This window comes from Giraffa tippelskirchi, chromosome 2 (assembly GCF_054371585.1).
Source record: "Giraffa tippelskirchi isolate mGirTip1 chromosome 2, T2T-mGirTip1v1.2.pri, whole genome shotgun sequence".
Classification (NCBI taxonomy): domain Eukaryota; kingdom Metazoa; phylum Chordata; class Mammalia; order Artiodactyla; family Giraffidae; genus Giraffa; species Giraffa tippelskirchi.
The window spans coordinates 68,504,348-68,524,310 of record NC_137276.1 but is presented as its reverse complement, the minus strand read 5'-3'; the positions used below and the strand labels follow the sequence as shown (position 1 = coordinate 68,524,310).

General features: G+C 38.4%; 1 protein-coding gene across 5 annotated transcripts in view; it reads right to left on the bottom strand.

Moving 5' to 3' along the window:
- CTNNA3 (catenin alpha 3) overlaps positions 1-19,963 on the bottom strand; it is a 1,864,976-nt gene that overhangs the window by 1,700,897 nt on the left and 144,116 nt on the right. For all 5 annotated transcript variants that reach the window (XM_081568955.1, XM_081568954.1, XM_081568943.1 and 2 more), the window contains one exon: positions 16,144-16,336. In XM_081568955.1, coding sequence (XP_081425081.1) covers positions 16,144-16,336 — 193 coding nt within the window. The remainder of the gene's footprint in view (positions 1-16,143; positions 16,337-19,963) is intronic.

The following is a 19,963-nucleotide window of genomic DNA, read 5'->3' as shown; positions in this document are numbered from 1 at the left end:
ATGAAGGCCATAAACATGTTTCCAACTGCTGGCTTTGGTAGGCTTAACTGCCAAGACTACTGGTGTTAAACAACACTTTTTAGCTCCAGATAAAGTTAAACCAAAGTATATGGGGATTTGATAGGTGTTGTACACCACTTCTGTAGGCACCTTGGTTTGTCTGGCAGTATACAAAAGAGTTACATCTTAATGTTTCTCTGAACACTCTTGAGATCTCAAATTATCCCTTTACACATTAAGGAGGCACCTCTTTTATATCTATGCTATGCTAAGTCGCTTCAGTCGTGTCCGACTCTGTGCGACCCCATAGACGGCAGCTCACCAGGCTCCACCGTCCCTAGGATTCTCCAGGCAAGAATACTGGAGTGGGTTGCCATTTCCTTCTCCAATGCATGAGAGTGAAAAGTGAAAGTGAAGTCGCTCAGTCGTGTCCGACTCTTAGCGACCCCATGGACTGTAGCCTACCAGGCTCCTCCGTCCATGGGATTTTCCAGGCAAGAGTACTGGAGTGGGGTGCCATTGCCTTCTCCGCTTTTATATCTAAAAATGTATAATTATTAAGATAAAGTAATTAATGCTTACATGAGAAAACTAAATATTACTTTTAAATATTCTAAGGAAAAAGACTCTGATTTGCCTGACAGATCTTTAAGACTTTTGCTAAACCCAGATCATTAGTTATCTTTTTTCCAAACAGCACAATCAATATCTTTATTGTTTATCTCAAGAACTTATTATGATATTTCATGACATTAACAAAATTTCGAAGTATAATTATCCCAGTCACTACAATAGACCATGAATCACCACACATACCTTTCTACATATTAGAAAAAGTAGCATCTTTAGAATTAGAGATCTGAGAACAGCTTGTGTGCATGCATGCTCAGTCACCAGTCATGTCCAATTCTGTGCAACCTTACGGACTGTAGCCCACCAGGCTACTCTGCCCATGGGATTCTCCAGGCAAGAATAATGGAGTGGGTTGCCATGCTCTCCTCCAGGGGATCTTCCTGACCCAGGGATTGAATCTGCATCTGCCTGTGTCTCCTGTATTGCAGGTGGACTCTTTACCCACTGAGCCACCACGGAAGCCCTCTGAGAAGAGTATATTTTCCTAAATGTTTATTAATATAAAGCACGTATTTCTCTATCAAAACAGTTCTTCGTTCTTTGCAATTTTATGTATGAATAGCCTGCCATATATTGGGTCACTTTTGTAAAGTTTGCTTCTAACATAAGCCAAATAAAATACCATAATCTTACCATCATAAGGATACCAAAGAAACAGATCATATGTGTTTGCATGGCTCAAATGTTTCCCTCTTTTCAAAATTACTATCCAAATATTCCACTTCAAAGATAATATCTCAAGAAGTACCAATCTTTAAAAGACAACTGCGTTTTTACACACCAACAACACCAGAAATATAATTGAGTCCAGAAACACATGTATATGGAACTTTGGCATTTGACAAAAATGACGTACCAAAACTGTGTTTTGAAATAGTTGCATCAATTTACATTCCCACAGGCAACATATAAAATCCTATTGCTTCAATGTCTAACATATTAGACTTTTAAATTTTTACCAATTGAATTGCATAAAATGGAATATTATTTGCATCTCCCTGATCATCAGTGTGGTGGAACATCTCTTTGATTTTTGTTGCTGCTTATTCTTTTGTAAAAATCTTTCATGCTCATTTTTCCTTTGCTTATTGATTTATGAGTTCCTTATGTGTTCTTGTAGCTCATTTGGTAAAAAAAAAAAAAAAAGCTGCCTGTATTCAGGAGACCTGGGTTCAATTCCTGGGTTGGGAAGATCCCCTGGAGAAGGAAATGGCAACCCACTCCAGTATTCTTGCCTGGAGAATCCATGGACAGACAAGCCTGGCAGGCTACAGTCCATGGGATCACAAGACTCGGACACAACTTAGCGACCAAACCTATAACCTATACCTATGTGTTCTTCTTATTAATGCCTAGTGTTTATGCCAATATCTTTCCTATATTGTCTTCTCATTTTCCTTAAAAATTTTATGACGTAAGAAAGTTCTCAGAGACTTCCCTGGTGGTCCAGTGGTTAAGAATCCACCTTCCAATGCAGGGGATCTGGGTTTGGTCCCTGATGGGGGAACTAAGATTCCCACATTCTTCAGGTCAACTAAGCCCATGCACTGCAAGGAAAAATCCAGCATGCAGCAAATAAGACACATGTTGTTCAATCGCTCAGTTGAGTCTGATTCTTTGCCACCCGTGGACTGCAACACGCCAGGCTTCCCTGTCCTTCACCATCTCCTGGAGCTTGCTCAAACTCATGTCCATTGAGTCGGTGATACCATCCAACCATCTCTTCCTCTGTCATCCCCATCTCTTCTCACCTTCAATCTTTCCCAGAATCAGGATCTTTTCCAATCAGTCAGCTCTTCAAATCAGGGTCAGCTCTTTGCATCAGGGGCCAAAGTATTGGAGCTTCAGCTTCAGCATCAGTCCTTCCAATGAATATTCAGGATTGATTTCCTTTAGGATTGACTGGTTTGATCTCCTTGCTGTCCACAGGAGTCTCAAGAGTCTTCTCCAACCAAGGAATAGAGAGGCTGAGTAATTTACCCAGAGTCATTGTTGAGGTAGCATATGAAAAAGTTGGTGCTAATGTTGTAGCCACATATTCTGGGAAACAAACTCACTCAGAAGTACAGTGCAGATAGTGGAGTGCAGTTTATTACACCGGCGGGCCCAAGGCAGAGTCTCCTCTTAGCCAAGGACCCTGACCAACTTGTGTAAAAACCTTAAGTGTACTGCTTAAGCCCACATCCCCAAATTTCTTTTTTTTTTAATTAGTTTATTTATCTATTTTTCAACTTTGCAGTGTTGTATTTGTTTTGCCATGCATTGACATGAGTCCACCGTGGGTGTACATGTGTTCCCCTTCCAGAACACCACTCCCACCTCCCTCCTCATCCCATCCCTACAGTATGCGAGACAGCAAAAGAGACACAGATAAATAGAACAGTATTATGGACTCTATGGGAGAGGGCAAGGGCAGGATGATATGGGAGAATGGCATTGAAGCATGTAAATTATCATATGTGAAACCCAAATTTCTTAAACCTAGCCTGGAAAGTGTTAAAGGGAGATACAATCAGGTTACAGCCATGATTCCTAATCAGAAGGGTCAGCTGGTTATACATTGTAGCCTACACCAGTGGGTGCCATAAGGATTACAAAGGTGATTGACTACATAGGGAATCATTACATTCTTTTTGGCGATGGGAAATCTTAGTATGGCGTCTAGTGTTTATCAGTTCAGGAGGCCAGTTCGGCTGTAGAAGAAAAAAAAAAAAGAGTCTTCTCCAACATCACAGTTCAGAAGCATCAATTCTTCAGTGCTCAGCCTTCTTTATGGTCCAATTCTCATATCTATACATGACTTCTGGAAAAACCATCTCTTTGACTAGAGGGACCTTTGTTGGCAAAGTAATATCTCTGCTTTTTAATATGCTGTCTAGGTTGGTCATAGCTTTTCTTCCAAAAAGCAAGTGTCTTTTAATTTCATGGCTGCTATTACTGCCCACAGTGATTTTGGAACCCAAGAAAACAGAATCTGTCACTGTTTCCTTTGTTTCCCTATCTATTTTCCATGAAGTGATGGGATTGGATGCCATAATCTTGGTTTTTTGAATGTTGAGTTTTAAAGCAGCTTTTTCACTCTCTTCTTTCACCTTCATCAAGAGTTTCTTTAGTTCACCTTCATTTTTCTTCAATAAGGGTGGTGTCATCTGTGTATCTGAGGTTATTGATATTTCTCCTGCAATCTTGATTCTGGCTTGTGCTTCATCCATCCTGGCATTCCGCATGATATACTCTGAATATAAGTTAAATAAGCAGAGTAACAATTTGCAGCCTTGACGTCCTTTCTCAATTTGGAACCAGTCCATTGTTCCATGTGCGGTTCTAACTGTTGCTTCTTGACCTGCATACAGGTTTCTCAGGAGGTAGGTTAGGTGGTCTGGTATTCCTATCTCTTGAAGAATTTTCCACAGTTTGTTGTGATCCACACAGTCAAAGGCTTTAGCATAGTCAATGAAGCGGAAGTATATGTTTTTCAGGAATTCTCTTGCTTTTTCTATGATCCAACGGATGTTGGCAATTTGACCTCTGGTTCCTCTGCCTTTTCTAAATCCAGCTTGAACATCTGGAAGTTCACAGTTCATGTACTGTTGAAGCCTAGCTTGGAGAATTTTGAGCATTACTTTGCCAGCATGTGATATGAGTGCTATTGTGCAGTAGTTTGAACATTCTTTGGCTGAGACCCATGCAGATAAATAAATAAATAATTTTTTTTAAATAAAGCTCTTAATTTTGATACAATAAAATGTATCAGTCTTTTCTTTAAATTTGTTTCATGATTAATAAATCCTGTTGAACATCCAAAGCCTTAACAAATATTCACCCTTAATTTTCACTGAGTTTCAAATTTTTGTCTTAATATTTAGATCGTAAATTCACTTGAAGCTAATTTTTTGTATATGATTATAGGAAACCAAATAGCAGAGTGACTGAATAAGAGAAAAGCCAAAAAAAAAAAAAAAGGCAGCTGAGAGAATGATATACAGCAAACAATTTTGCCCTCCTTGAGGAAGTGAAAGGGAAAGGGAAAGCTGCTCAGTTGTGTAGAACTCTTTACAAACCCATGGACTATACATCCATGGAATTCTCCAGGCCAGAATACTGGAGTGGGTAGCCTGTTCCTTCTCCAGTGGATCTTCCCAACCCAGGGACCAAACCCAGGCCTCCTACATTTCAGGCGGATTCCTTACCAGCTGAGCCACCAGGGAAACCCAAGAATAGTGGAGTGGGTAGCCTATAGTTTCTCCAGCAGATCTTCCTGACCGAGGAATTGAACCTGGGTCTCCTGCATTGCAGGCGGATTCTTTACCAACTGAGAATTGAGGAAGTGGGGGAGAAAAAATTGGAGCTCTGAGACTGCCTAAGATGAAATGTCTTGTTAAATATCCTCTACTTTCAGCTGAGAACTCTTGAGTTGCTACATCCAAGAGTAAGAGCTAGCTGTGTGTGCTCAGTCGCTCAATTGTGCCCGACTCTTTGTGTACTATAAACCACCAGGACCCTTGGACTGTAGACCACCAGGTTCCTCTGTCCATGGAAATTTTCCAGACAAGAATATGGGAGTGGGTTGCCATTTCCTTCTCCAGGGGATCCTCCAAATTCAGGGATCAAACTCACATCTCTTGTGTCTCATGCATTGGCTGGCAGATTCTTTACCACTAGGCCACCTGGGAAGCCCAAGGACTAGCTAGAGATAGAATAATCTTTAAAAATTAATTTTTAAATTTTTCATTCATGATGCCAAGCATTTGATCAAAAACTATCCAAGACAGCAGTAGACAAAATCAGTTACTTTAAAAATCAAAAGAAAAATACAGACACTAGAAACAAACCTATAGGAGACCACATATTGAAAATGTCAGATACAGAAATTAACTTTAAAGGAAACATTCAAGAAAAGTAATGGCCAGACAAAATTTCAGCACGGAACTAGAATTTGGAAAGAAATTAAAGAAAAATTGTTTCTATTTCTATTTTCACAGAAATAAAAACTATTTTTAAAAAACAAATGAAAATTAAAGAAATAATAATGTATAATATCTAAAGTGAAAAATTCACTGGATGGACCTAAAAATATACTGAAGATGGCAGTGAAAAAATGTGATGAATTTGAAGATAGATTTAAAATTAAAATGTTTTAAAGTATCATTTAAATATCATTTTGAAAAATGAGTTACATGTTTTGAATCAGAAGACTCATAAATATTGAAATATCAACTCAGCACAAACTGATCAACAGACCCAATTTAATCCCAATCAAAATCTCAGCAGGCTTGTTTTATAAAAATTTCCAAGATTTTTATGGATATGCATGGGACCTAGTATAACCAAATGAAAATAATTTTGATTTCAATACTTACTCTCGTATACAGTAATCAAAACAATGTATTATTGCCATAAGGATTGATATGTGAATCAACGGAACAGAAGAGAGTTCCAAAGTAGACTCATACAGAGATGGTCAACTAGTTTTCAACAAAGGTGCAAAAATGATTCAGTTGAGAAAGATTAGGACTGTGAGGGATTTTTTCAATAAATGGTATGGGAACCATTAAACTTCTATATGCATCTATATGATATTGGATTAATTGTATTCTCATATAAAAAAGTGAATTATGACCCCTAAATCACACCATTTATAAAATGTATATCCAAGTAGATGGTACAGGTAAAACAATAAAGCCTCTAGATGACAACACAAGAGGATATCCTCCTGACTTTGTTATTACAAATTTTTAAAACAAAACAAAAATTTCTACCCACAAAGGAATAAAATGATTAATCTGAATTTATCAAAATGACTTGTAAATAATAAAAATGCTTAAATAAAGGGAGAAGACTTTTTAATATCACAACTAAAATCTCATATCAAGAACAAATTGAAACTACAATGAGTCTTTCAAGGCAACAGACATAAAAGCAAAAATAAAAAAATGGGACATAATCAAACTTATAAGCTTTTCCACAGCAAAGGAAATCATTAACGAAAAGAAAACAGAATCTAAAAACTGGGAAAAAATATTTGCAAACAATGCAATCAACAAGGAATTAATTTCCAAATGAGACAAACAACTTACACAACGACAACAACAACAAAAATCAAAAAAAATGGCAGAAGACCTAAACAGACATTCTCCAGAAAAGACATACAACGGGTCAATAAGCACATGAAAAGACACTCAACATCGCTAATTATTAGAGAAATGCTAATCAAAACTAGAATAAGTTATCACATCACACAGGTCAGAATGGCCACCATTAGAAAGTTGACAGATGCTGGAGAGGGTGTGGGGAAAAAGGAACCCTCCTATACTGCTGCTGGGGATGTAAATTGATACAGTCACTGTGGAAAACTGTATAGAGATTTCTTTAAAAACTAAAAATAGAATTGCATTTGTTGTTGTTGTTGTTATTCAGTCACTAAACATGTTCGACTCTTTGTGACCCCATGGACTGCAGCACGCCAGGCTCCCTTGTCCTTTACTATCTCCAGAGTTTGCTCAAACTCATGTCCATTGAGTCAGTGATACCATTCAACCATCTCATCCTCTGTCTCCCCCTTCTCCTCCTGCCCTCAATTTTTCCCAGCATCAGGGTCTTTTCCAATGAGTCTGCTCTTCACATCAGGTGGCCAAAGTATTAGAGCTTCAGCTTCAACGTCAGTCCTTCCAATGAATATTCAGTGTTGAGTTTCTTTAGGATTGACTGGTTTTATCTCCTTGCCATCCAAGGGACTCTCAAAGAGTCTTCTCCAGCACCAGAGTTCACAAGCATCAGTTCTTCAGTATTCCACCTTCTTTATGGTCCATCTCTCACATCCGTACATGACAACTGGAAAAACCATAGATTTGACTATCCAGACCTTTGTTGACAAAGTGATGTCTCTGCTTTTTAATATGCTGTCTAGGTTTGTCATACCGTTCCTTCCAAGGAGCAAACATCTTTTAATTTCATGGCTGCAGTCACCATCTGCAGTGATTTTGGAGCCCAAGAAAATAAAATCTGTCACTCTTTCCACTTTCTCCCCTTCTATTTGCCATTAAGTGATGGGGCTGGAAGCCATGATCTTTGTTTTCTGAATGCTGAGTTTTAAGCCAGCGTTTTCACTCTCCTCTTTCACCCTCATCAAGAGGCTCTTTAGTTCCTCTTCAATTTCTGCCATTAGAGTGGTATCATCTGCAAGTCTGAGGTTATTGATATTTCTCCCAGCAATCTTGATTCCAGCTTGTGATTCATCCAGCCCATCATTTTTCATGATGTACTCTGCATATAAGAAGGGTGACAATATACAGCCTTGACATACTCCTTTCCCAATTTTGAACCAGTCCATTGTTCAATTATACTTATATATTTTTAATTAAAAAGTAAAATAAAGAAAAAATTGACAATGGGATACCACTATATACATTTGAATTTAAAGCAATGACACTTGTTACACCAAGTTAGTAAGAATGTAAAACAACTAGAACTTTTATACATTACTGATGAGCATGCCAATTGGAAAATCCAGCCTGGGAAATTGTTTGGTAATATCTATTAAAGCTGAATGTTTACCTTATGACCCAGCAATTTCATTCCTAGGTATAAAGCCAACAGGATGTCTACATTCATGCACCGTAAGTAATGCACAGATATGTACATAAGAGGAATGTACATTAAAGCCAAAAACTGGAAACAACTCAAATATTCATCAACAATAGAGTGGATAAATAATTATGGCCTATTAAACAATGAAGGGGCTTCCCAGGTGGCACCAGTGGTAAAGAAACCACCTGCCAATGCAGGAGACACAGGAGACCTGGGTACAATCCTTGGGTCAGGAAGATCCCCTAGAGGAGAGCATGTCAACCCCCTCAAGTATTGACACCTGGAGAATCCCATGAACAGAGGAGCCTGGCAGGCTACTGTCCACAGCATCACAAAGAGTTGGACACAACTGAAGTGACTTAGGATGCACACATTCAACAACAAAAACAAATGAACTACTACATGGCAAGGCCTCACAAAGATAACATGGAGCAAAAGGAGCCATACTCAAGAGGCTATGTACTGTATGATCCTACTTATACAAAGTTCAAAAAGAGGGGGAAAAACAACTACTCTATGTAATAACCAGGATAATGGTTACCTGTGTGGTGAGAGTAGTAACTGACACAGGGTATGCTTCTAGGGTTCTAGTATTGTTCTATTTTTGATTCTATTATTCTATTATTGTTATTCTACATATTCTATTGTTATTCTACATATTCTATTGTTATTTATTTATTTCTATATATTTCTATTGTTATTTATTGTTATTCTATATACTCTATTCTGTAATTCTATATATTCTATTATTCTATTATTGTTCTACTATTGATCTAGGTGGAGGTTACATTCATATATACACAATGAAAATATATTGAGTTTTTTGACAACGTGTATTTTTTGTACATATGTCATTCTTAATAAACCACTAAAAATCCTTAAATATTATATAAGCAATTGTATGACTTAGACACATGTCTGTTGTAGAAGAGCAAAGGTTACACAAAAGTAGCAAATAGGCTACAGGCAAAAAATGTAATCCAGACATTGTAAATAATTCTTAGCTAATTCCTAGGTAACTGTTACGTGAATATTCTAAAACTATTTAATACCAGATTTAATACTTTACCATTGTAAAGGATCTATTATATTATGAGTGACCATATATAATCAATACATGGACCACAGTTTCTGGATCTTGACAGTTTCACCTGTCCTTTCACCATTCTCCCCCAATACTATCCATATACTATCTTCTACAAGCAGCTCCTTTAGGTAACCAAATGCCCATTTTGTTTATCACTTTGACTGTCTAGCTAAAGCCACTTAAGGCAGTAAAACAGAATAAAAGAGACTCCTATAATAAGGCTATGTAAATTATACTATGTTTTTATCAGAAAAAAATTCTAAATTAGTGTCAGAATTCTTCTTGAAAATAAGTCAATATACATACAGTATAGATAAAAATATCCTCTCCTTGCAGTATTCTTCACTCTTTCAAAAGCATTAAACTTATCATTTGCTCCTCAAAACTCCTTAACATTATGCCACTAGACAAAGCCCTCAAAAAAAAAAAATGAAAGCAGGAACATTTTTAAATATGTTTCTAGTATTATACAGAGTTACTTGGATCAGAACTCATTCTCCTGATACTTCAGCTCCACCACTGAGCTAAAATTCCTTCCAAGTTTTAGAGAACAGTGCTCTCACTGTCAATATCTCTGCTATCCACAAGATAAGCATTGGCCATTCCCCAAATTCCAGAACCATTTGCCATTTCACTGCCTTCCTCCTACACACTAGTGGCAGTAATTCAATTTGGCAGTTGGTCAGAAAGATTAGGAGTATAAAGCACTTGGTGATCTTTAACCAAATGCATTTGTTGTGTATATAGCATATGCCATGTATATGTATTTCACACATTATAACAGAACACAGTGAGGGATACATTGCATAATTCTAGAATCCAAAAAGACTTCTCTTTGAGAACTTTTCCTTAAAATAATTTACTTTTGTTGAGCTAAAAGTGTTGATTACTGTTTTTAAAAAAAGCAAATACCATTTCTTGACAATTATTACAATTATTATTCTCTTCTAAGAAAGACCAGTGTCTTACATATTTACTGCCAGGTGATTTATGAAAACTATGTTGGCAAATATATCACATTTTCTGAGAGAAAGAGTACCAAATAGGGCTCACATTCTTTCCAAAGACTTAGCAAAGAAACCATAAGTATGAAAGAAAACTTTTCATAAAAACAGGCAAAAATAATTTAAAATTTTTACAATATAAAATGATGCTTAGATTCTTTTTTTATTTAATAAACATTTATCAGGTGTCTTTTATGTGTCAAATAAACGTGGTGCTTGCCATCTTTTAGAAGTTGAGTCTAGAGACTTCTCTGGTGGTCCAGTGGTTAAAATTCTGTGCTTCCACTGCAGGAGGCGTGGGTTCGATCCCTAACCAAGGAACTAAGATCCCACATGCCATGCTACTGTACAGCAAAAAAATAAAAAGAGAAAGGAGAGAATGGTAGAACCCAAACATGCAACATTGTGGGAGCTGAATTTAAAAGTTTGAACTTTATATGGAAAGATAATCCCTAATCCTTCAAAAATTACTAAAAGGATTTTAAGTAGGGAAGTAAAATAAGTATATTTTCTTTTTTTAATTTATTATTTTTAATTGAAGGATAATTGCTCTACAATATTGTGTTGGTTTCTGCCATACATCAACATGAATCAGCTATAGGCATACATATGTCCTCTCCCTCTTGAACCTCCTTCCCACCTCCCACACCATCCCACCATTCTAGGTAGTCACAAAGCACCGGATTCGAGCACATGAAAAGATGCTCAATATTGCTCATTATTAGAAAAATGCAAAACAAATCTACAATGAAGTGTATTTTAATTTTTAAAAAACACATTTGGCTTTGGTATTGGGCAAGGCTAAGGCAGTAATCCAAAATTCAGAAGGCAACATTAACAATGGAGAAGAGAGAACAGATCTGAGAAACAAAAGGAGAATCTGTTAAACTTGGAGACTAATTGGAAGAGAAGGGTAGAATGAAAACAAAAAGTCTAACTAATTTGGTAACTAACTGGATAACGATACCATGGCAGAGAAGACAGAAGAAAAATGGGTCTGAGGTGGTAGGGAGCAAGGAGGAATGATGAATTTATTTCAAATTATCTTAGGCATTATGTTTTTTATATATTTTCCAAAGAATCCTTTAATATATAAATCATACATAATATATATGGGCTTCCCAGGTGACACTAGAGGTAAAAAAAAAAAAAAAAAAAAAAACCTGCCTGCCAATGCAGGAGATTTAAGAGATATGGGTTAGATCCCAGGGTAGGGAAGATCTCCTGGAGGAGGGCATGGCAACCCACTCCATTATTCTTGCCTGGAGAAACCCATGGACAGATGAGCCTGGCAGGCTATGGTCCATAGAGTTGTAAAGAGTTGAATACAATTGAAGCGACAGCATGCACACATATAACATATATATAAACAAAAAAATTGTATTTGACCTAAAGTTTATTGTGGTTAATATATTCATTTTAATTATTTAATTGGTAAAAATTCCCTGATTTTCTTAAAATTATGTTTGGGATGGGGAGAGTGAAATATATGAATACCCCCTGGTCTCTTTTAAGAAGCTGAACAGGAAAATTTGCTTCTTTATGCTCTCAAAATAGCTCCTAACAGCAACCTGATATATAAAATCAATCTACTAACTAAAAGAGTATTGTTCAGTTCTTTATAAAATAGCCTGCTAATGGTACATTCATTATAAAACTATTCAAGGAAATATATATATTCAGTTCAGTTCAGTTCAGTTCAGTCGCTCAGTCGTGTCCGACTCTCTGCAACCCCATGAATTGCAGCACGCCAGGCCTCTCTGTCCATCACCAACTCCCGGAGTCTACCCAAACCCATGTTCATCGAGTCGGTGATGCCATCCAACCATCTCATCCTCTGTCGCCCCCTTCTCCTCCCGCCCCCAATCCTACCCAGCATTAGGGTCTTTTCCAATGAGTCAACCCTTCGCATGAGGTGCCCAAAGTATTGGAGCTTCAGCTTCAACATCAAACCTTACAATGAACACCCAGGATTGATCTCTTTTAGGATGGATTGATTGGATCTCCTTGCAGTCCAAGGGACTCTCAAGAGTCTTCTCCAACACCACAGTTCAAAAGCAACAATTCTGCGGCGCTCAGCTTTCTTCACTGTCCAACTCTCACATCCATACATGACCACTGGAAAAACCATAGCCTTGACTAGATGGACTTTTGTTGGCAAAGTAATGTCTCTGCTTTTAAACATGCTATCTAGGTTGGCCATAACCTTCCTTCAAAGGAGTAAACGTCTTTTAATTTCATGGCTGCAGTCACCATCAGCAGTGATTCTGGAGCCCAAAAACGTAAAGTCTGACACTGTTTCCACTGTTTCCCCATCTATTTCCCATGAAGTGATGGGACCAGATGCCCTGATCTTAGTTTTCTGAACGTTGAGCTTTAAGCCAACTTTTTCACTCTCCTCCTTCACCTTCATCAAGAGGCTCTTTAGTTCTTCTTCACTTTCTGCCATAAGGGTGGTGTCATCCGCATATCTGAGCTTATTGATACTTCTCCCGGCAATCTTGATTCCAGCTTGTGTTTCTTCCAGCCCAGCGTTTCTCATGATGTACTCTGCATAGAAGTTAAATAAGCAGCGTGACAATATACAGCCTTGACGTACTCCTTTTCCTATTTGGAACCAGTCTGTTGTTCCATGTCCACTTCTAACTGTTGCTTCCTGACCTGCATACAGGTTTCTCAAGAGACAGGTTGGATGGTCTGGTATTCCCATCTCTTTCAGAATTTTCCACAGTTTATTGTGGTCCACACAGTCAAAGGCTTTGGCATAGTCAATAAAGCAGAAATAGATGCTTGTCTGGAACTCTCTTGCTTTTTCGATGATCCAGCAGATGCTGGCAATTTGATCTCTGGTTCCTCTGCCTTTTCTAAAACCAGCTTGAACATCTGGAAGTTCACGGTTCACGTGTTGCTGAAGCCTGGCTTGGAGAATTTTGAGCATTACTTTGCTAGCATGTGAGATGAGTGCAATTGTGCGGTAGTTTGAGCATTCTTTGGCATTGCCTTTCTTTGGGATTGGAACAAAAACTGACCTTTTCCAGTCCTGTGGCCACTGCTGAGTTTTCCAAATTTGCTGGCACATCGAGTGCAGCACTTTCACAGCATCATCTTTGAGGTTTTGAAATAGTTCAACTGGAATTCCATCACCTCCACTAGCTTTGTTCGTAGTGATGCTTTCTAAGGCCCACTTGACTTCACATTCCAGGATGTCTGGCTCTAGGTGAGTGATCACACCATCGTGATGACCTGGGTCATGAAGATCTTTTTTGTACAGTTCTTCTGTGTATTCTTGCCACCTCTTCTTAATATCTTCTGCTTCTGTTAGGTCCATACCATTTCTCTCCTTTATCAAGCCTATCTTTGCATGAAATGTTCCTTTGGTATCTCTAATTTTCTTGAAGAGGTCTCTAGTCTTTCCCAATCTGTTGTTTTCCTCTATTTGTTTGCACTGATCGCTGAGGAAGGCTTTCTTATCTCTCCTTGCTATTCTTTGGAACTCTGCATTCAGATGAGAATATCTTTCCTTTTCTCCTTTGCTTTTCACTTCTCTTCTCTTCCCAGCTATCTGTAAGGCCTCCTCAGACAGCCATTTTGCTTTTTTGCATTTCTTTTCCATGGGGATTTTCTTGATCCCTGTCTCCTGTACAATGTCACGAACCTCTGTCCACTGGAGAAGGGCATGGCAAACCACTTCAGTATTCTTGCCTTGAGAACACCATGAACAGTATGAAAAGGCAAAAGGATAGGACACTGAAAGATGAACTCCCCAGGTCAGTAGGTGCCCAATATGCTAATGAAGATCAGTGGAGAAATAACTCCAGAAAGAATGATGGGATGGAGCCAAAGCAAAAACGATACCCAACTGTGGATGTGACTGGTGATAGACGCAAAGTCCAATGCTGTAAAGAGCAATATTGCATAGGAACCTGGAATGTTAGGTCCATGAATCAAGGCAAACTGGAAGTGGTCAAACAGGAGATGGCAAGAGTGAACGTTGACATTCTAGGAATCAGCGAACTAAGATGGACTGGAATGGGTGAATTTAACTCAGATGACCATTATATCTACTACTGTGGGCCGGAATCCCTTAGAAGAAATGGAGTAGCCATCATGGTCAACAAAAGAGTCCAAATTGCAGTACTTGGATGCAATCTCAAAAACGATAGAATGATCTTTGTTCGTTTCCAAGGCAAACCATTCAATATCACGGTAATCCAAGTCTATGCCCCGACCAGTAACACCAAAGAAGCTGAAGTTGAACGGTTCTATGAAGACCTACAAGACCTTCTAGAACTAACACCCAAAAAAGATGTCCTTTTCATTATAGGGGACTGGAATGCAAAAGTAGGAAGTCAAGAAACACCTGGCGTAACAGGCAAGTTTGGCCTTGGAGTACAGAATGAAGCAGGGCAAAGGCTAATAGAGTTTTGCCACGAGAATGCACTGGTAATAGCAAACACCCTATTCCAACAACACAAGAGAAGACTCTACACGTGGACATCACCAGATGGTCAACACCGAAATCAGATTGATTATATTCTTTGCAGCCAAAGATGGAGAAGCTCTATACAGTCAGCAAAAACAAGACCAGGAGCAGACTGTGGCTCAGATCATGAACTGCTTATTGCCAAATTCAGACTTAAATTGAAGAAAGTAGGGAAAACCACTAGACCATTCAGGTATGACCTAGATCAAATCCCTTATGAGTATACAGTGGAAGTGACAAATAGATTTAAGGGACTAGACCTGATAGACAGAGTGCCTGATGAACTATGGACAGAGGTTCGTGACATATATACATTACCATATGTAAAATAGATAGCCAGCGGGAATTTGCTGTATGACTCAGGGAGCTCAAGTCAGTGCTCTGTGACAACCTAGGGTGGTGGGATGGGATGGGAGGTGGGAGGAAGTTCCAAGAGGGAGATGTATATATACCTTTGGCTGATTCATGTTGATGTATGGCAGAAACTAACAATATTGTAAAGCAATTATCCTTTAATTAAAAATAAATAAAAATGTTAAAAAAAACTATTCAAAATATCAAAAGGTGAAATATATGCTTTTAGTATGTAATTTTGTGTGGTTTTTGAACTGGAGGATAGTTGACTTACAACGTTGTGTTTATTTCAGGTGTACAGCAAAGTAATTTGCTTATACATATACATACATTCATTCTTTTCTAGATTCTTTCCTCATATAGGTTATCATAGAATATTGAGTAGAGTTCCCTGTGCTATATACAATAGGTCCTTGTTGGTTATCTGTCTTATATATAGTAGTGTGCCTATGTTCATATCAAGCTCCTGATTTATCACTCCCACTACATTTCCCCTTATTGTATACTAGTAACACAGCAGCAATGTGAGTTATACATAGTTTATGCAAAACAAGTTTTTATGTTTAGCAAATATAAACCTCCAGAAAAATGAAAGATGTACCTCTAAGGTGGCCAGGTCTGAGACTTCCATCTCCAATTGTTTACAGGGAAACTGACAATTTTTTTATGTATGGGAAAAGATGTCTTCAGCTTCATTAGTCATTTCTCATTTCATGACAAAAAGTGTACATTTCTCTGTTTATTATGGCTAAACTATGGTGTGAGGAGAACAAATCAGGAGTGGGGCTCTGAGCCTTGGCGTGAGAAGAATCAGGAGTGGGGCTCTGAGCCTTGGAGCTGCCTAATGAGCCACTCTGTCTCCCACAGTTAGCTCCTCAGAGCTCAACAAAAGACTAATTAAACTCAAATCAACTAAAACACAACACTCAATTCTAATTCAGTACCTAATCCTGTAAGGATATCCAGTTGCTTCCAACCAGGACTAGAGTACTCACTTTCTTTGCGAACTTCCTCAAGTGCCCCAGTAAGTTCTTCCTTTAAAGCTGTGGCTTCCTGAGCAATCTTCTCTCCCTTGTCTAATAAATTCCAAGTTGCTTCCTCCACAGAAGCTAGAAGGACTCTGGCTCTTTTTGAACGTCCTTTTTTCCTGTTGGAAGGATTCTGGGGACAATTTACAAGTGTAGTAACCTAAAATTGGAAAAACACAAGTCACTCATCAGACAAATTGCAAGAGGAACAGTCTTGGGATATCATAGACCAGAACAAAAAGAAGTATTTCATAATAACATGATTCATTCCCAATACTACTAGTACATTCCCAAAAGTCAAGTCAAGTCACCAATAGCAATATTATCAGCTACCATGGACTTCCCAACTAAAGATAAGAAGAAAGAAAGGAAGGAAGGAATCTTATCAAATTTTACTATTGGAACAATGCAAAATATACTATATACAATATACACATATATATTATTTGATATATATATATATATATATCTCGATTGATTATTCATATCACTTTGTAGCCAGCAATCTATATTAAGAGGGAGGCAAAAATAATTACAGTTAAGTCAGTAGGTAGTAATCTATTTAGATTAAGAAAAGAGATTACTAACGTGTGTGGGGGTGCAGTGCAGAATCACTCTGAAACATGTAAAACAGTGGCTATCTAAGGAGGACAAAACCCAAGTTCTCACTATGACCTACATTCTGGCCCTTTGTAAACTCTTACCTCTCTCCTACACTATCCCCTAACTCAGTTAGCCTCCCCAGCACTCAGATCCCCCTCAACATGTCCTATCAAGAGGCCTTTCCTGACCACCCCAGTCCTCATCCTCTTCCACTCTGTTCCCTCACTACCCTTTATAATTCTTCAGGACATTTCAGAACCTTGATATGTTTTGTTCATATATGTTTATTGCACCCTTCCAATACAAAATGTAAACTCCATGAAACCAGGAAATGTGGTTTCTTTCTCCAGCACTCAGAACAATGCATGAAGTTGTTGTTGTGGTGGTGGTGGTGGTTGTTGTTCAGTCACTAAGTCATGTCAGACTCTTTGTGACCCCATGGACTGCAGCACACCAGGCTTCCCTGTCCTGCACTATCTCCCAGAGCTTGCTCAAACTCACGTCCATTGAGTCAGTGATGTCATCCAACCATCTCAACTTCTGTCATTCCCTTCTCCTGTTGCCCTCAATCTTTCCCAGCATCAAGGTCTTTTCCAATGAATCAGCTCTTTGCATCGGGTATTGAAGTATTGAAGCTTCAGTTTCAGCATCAGTCCTTCCAATGAATATTCAGGGTTTATTTCCTTTAGGAATGACTGGTTTGATCTTCTAGCTGTCCAAAAGACTCTCAACAGTCTTCCCCAACACAGCAATTTGAAAGCATCAGTTCTTTGGTGCTCAGCCTTCTTTATGGTCCAACTCTCACATCCGTACATGACTACAGGAAAAACCAAAGCTTTGACTATATGGACCTTTGTCAGGAAAGTGATGTCTCTGCTTTGTAATACACTCTCTAGGTTTGTAATAGCTTTTCTTCCAAGGAGCAAGTGTCAATTTCAACATAAAGCAGGTGTTCAATAAGTGTTTCTTATATAAACAGCTTAATGAATGGAGTAGTTGAACAGATGAACTTTTTTTGTTAATTAATTTATTTTTTAATTGAAGGATAATTGCTTTACAGAATTTTGTTGTTTTCTGTCAAACATCAACATGAATCAGCCATAGGTGTACATATGTCCCCTCCCTCTTGAACATCCCACCCATCTCCCTCCCCATCCCATCCCTCTAGATTGATACACAGTCCCTGTTTGAGTTCCCCAGTCATACAGCAAATTCCCATTGGTGATCTATTTTACATATGGTAATTTAAGTTTCCATGTTACTCTCTCCATACATTTCATCCTCTCCTCCCCTCTCCCTGATGTCCATAAGTCTGTTCTCTATGTCTGTTTTCCCATTGCTGCCCTGCAAATAAATTCATCAGAACCATCTTTCTAGATTCCATATATGTGCATTAGTATAAGATATTTTGGAGAAGGCAATGGCACCCCACTCCAGTACTCTTGCCTGGAAAATCCCATGGACGGAGGAGCCTGGTAGGCTCCAGTCCATGGGGTCACTATAAGTCGGACATGACTGAGCGACTTCACTTTCACTTTTCACTTTCATGCATTGGAGAAGGAAATGGCGACCCACTCCAGTATTCTTGCCTGGATAATCCTAGGTACGGGGGAACATGGTGGGCTGCCATCTATGGGGTTGCACGGAGTCGGACACAACTGAAGCGACTTAGCAGCAGCAGCAGCATATGATATTTATCTTTCTCTTTCGAACACAGAACTTTTTAATGTCTATATATATATATGTATATATATATATATATTTAGTATATGGCAGTATTTTGTTTAGTAAATTATAGCTAATTTGTGTACAAATACTGGAGTAATATCTGGGGAACCAGGACACCTAAATTCTAGACTCAAATCCTAGCCCTGGATCTAACTACTCATGTTAACTTGGGAAAACTGTGTACACTTTTGAGGACTGTTTGCAGACCTGTACAATTGAGATGAGGACTAAGACTACTTGAATGTTTTTTTCATTGTAACATGGCAAGTACATAAGAAATGAGCAAGTACATAAAAATTTTATTTCAGATAATGTCTATATTTTAAATGGCCTGAATATGTTAATAATGAGCATGTATTACTTCTGTAGATTTGCTAAAATAAGAATAAACTCAAACTTCCCTAGTGGTACAGTGGGTAGAAATCTGCCTGCCAATGCAGGGGACACAGGCTCGATCCCTGGTCCAGGAAGATTATACATGCTGCAGGGCAACTGAGCCTGTACACCACTGCTGAGCCTACTCGGCACAACTACCAAAGCCTGCACATTCTAGGGCCCTGTGAGCCACAACTACTGAGCCCGAGTGCTACAACTACTGAGGCTCGTGTGCCTAGAGGCCATGCTCCACAACAAGAAAGCCACTGCAATGAGAAGCCTGCACACCACAACTAGAGAGTAGCCCTTGCTCTTTGCAACTAGCAAAAGCCCACATGCAGCAACAAAGACCCAGTGCAACCAAAATAAAAATAAGCAATTAATGTTTTTTAAAAAAAGAATAAACTCATGATAAGAGCATTGTTTGGAGACAGAAATTAAGTATCTGTATTTGGAAACAAAACCTTATACAAAATTACATTATGAAAAATATCCATTTTTTAATTAAACCTTGAATCCCAATAACTAAATATGGTTAACATTTTCATAAGCAAAACTTGAAGATCCCCATTGTAGTGAAGAAAAAAACACTTGTATCCAGTATTTAAAAAACACCTGAAACTCTTGTTGAAAGCTAGGCTCTTGTATGTCATCAAAGAGTCAAGGCTTTTAACAATCACGTACCACATCTTTGACAACAGACAATACATAATCTTTCCTGTTCTGCAGCCCCTGGAGATTTTGCTTGTTTATTATTAATGAAGCATTAAATATTTGTTTATTTGACTAACTGGACCCAGTTCGTAGCCAAGAACTGAGAAAGGAGTTGGTGACGGACAGGGAAGCCGGGTGTGCTGCAGTCCACGGGGTCACAAAGAGCTGGACATGACTGAGTGACTGAACTGAACTGAGAAAGAACTCACAAGCTACAGGGGAAATATGTGGATGAAAATAATTTTATCTGCCCTTTTATTCTCCTCCTCTGTCCAACAAACCCTCTTCTTTATCCTAGTTTGCTTTATTCCCATATTCACAACCCAGAATGGATTTATAGCAAGCATTTATTTCCTTTCTTGGAAAA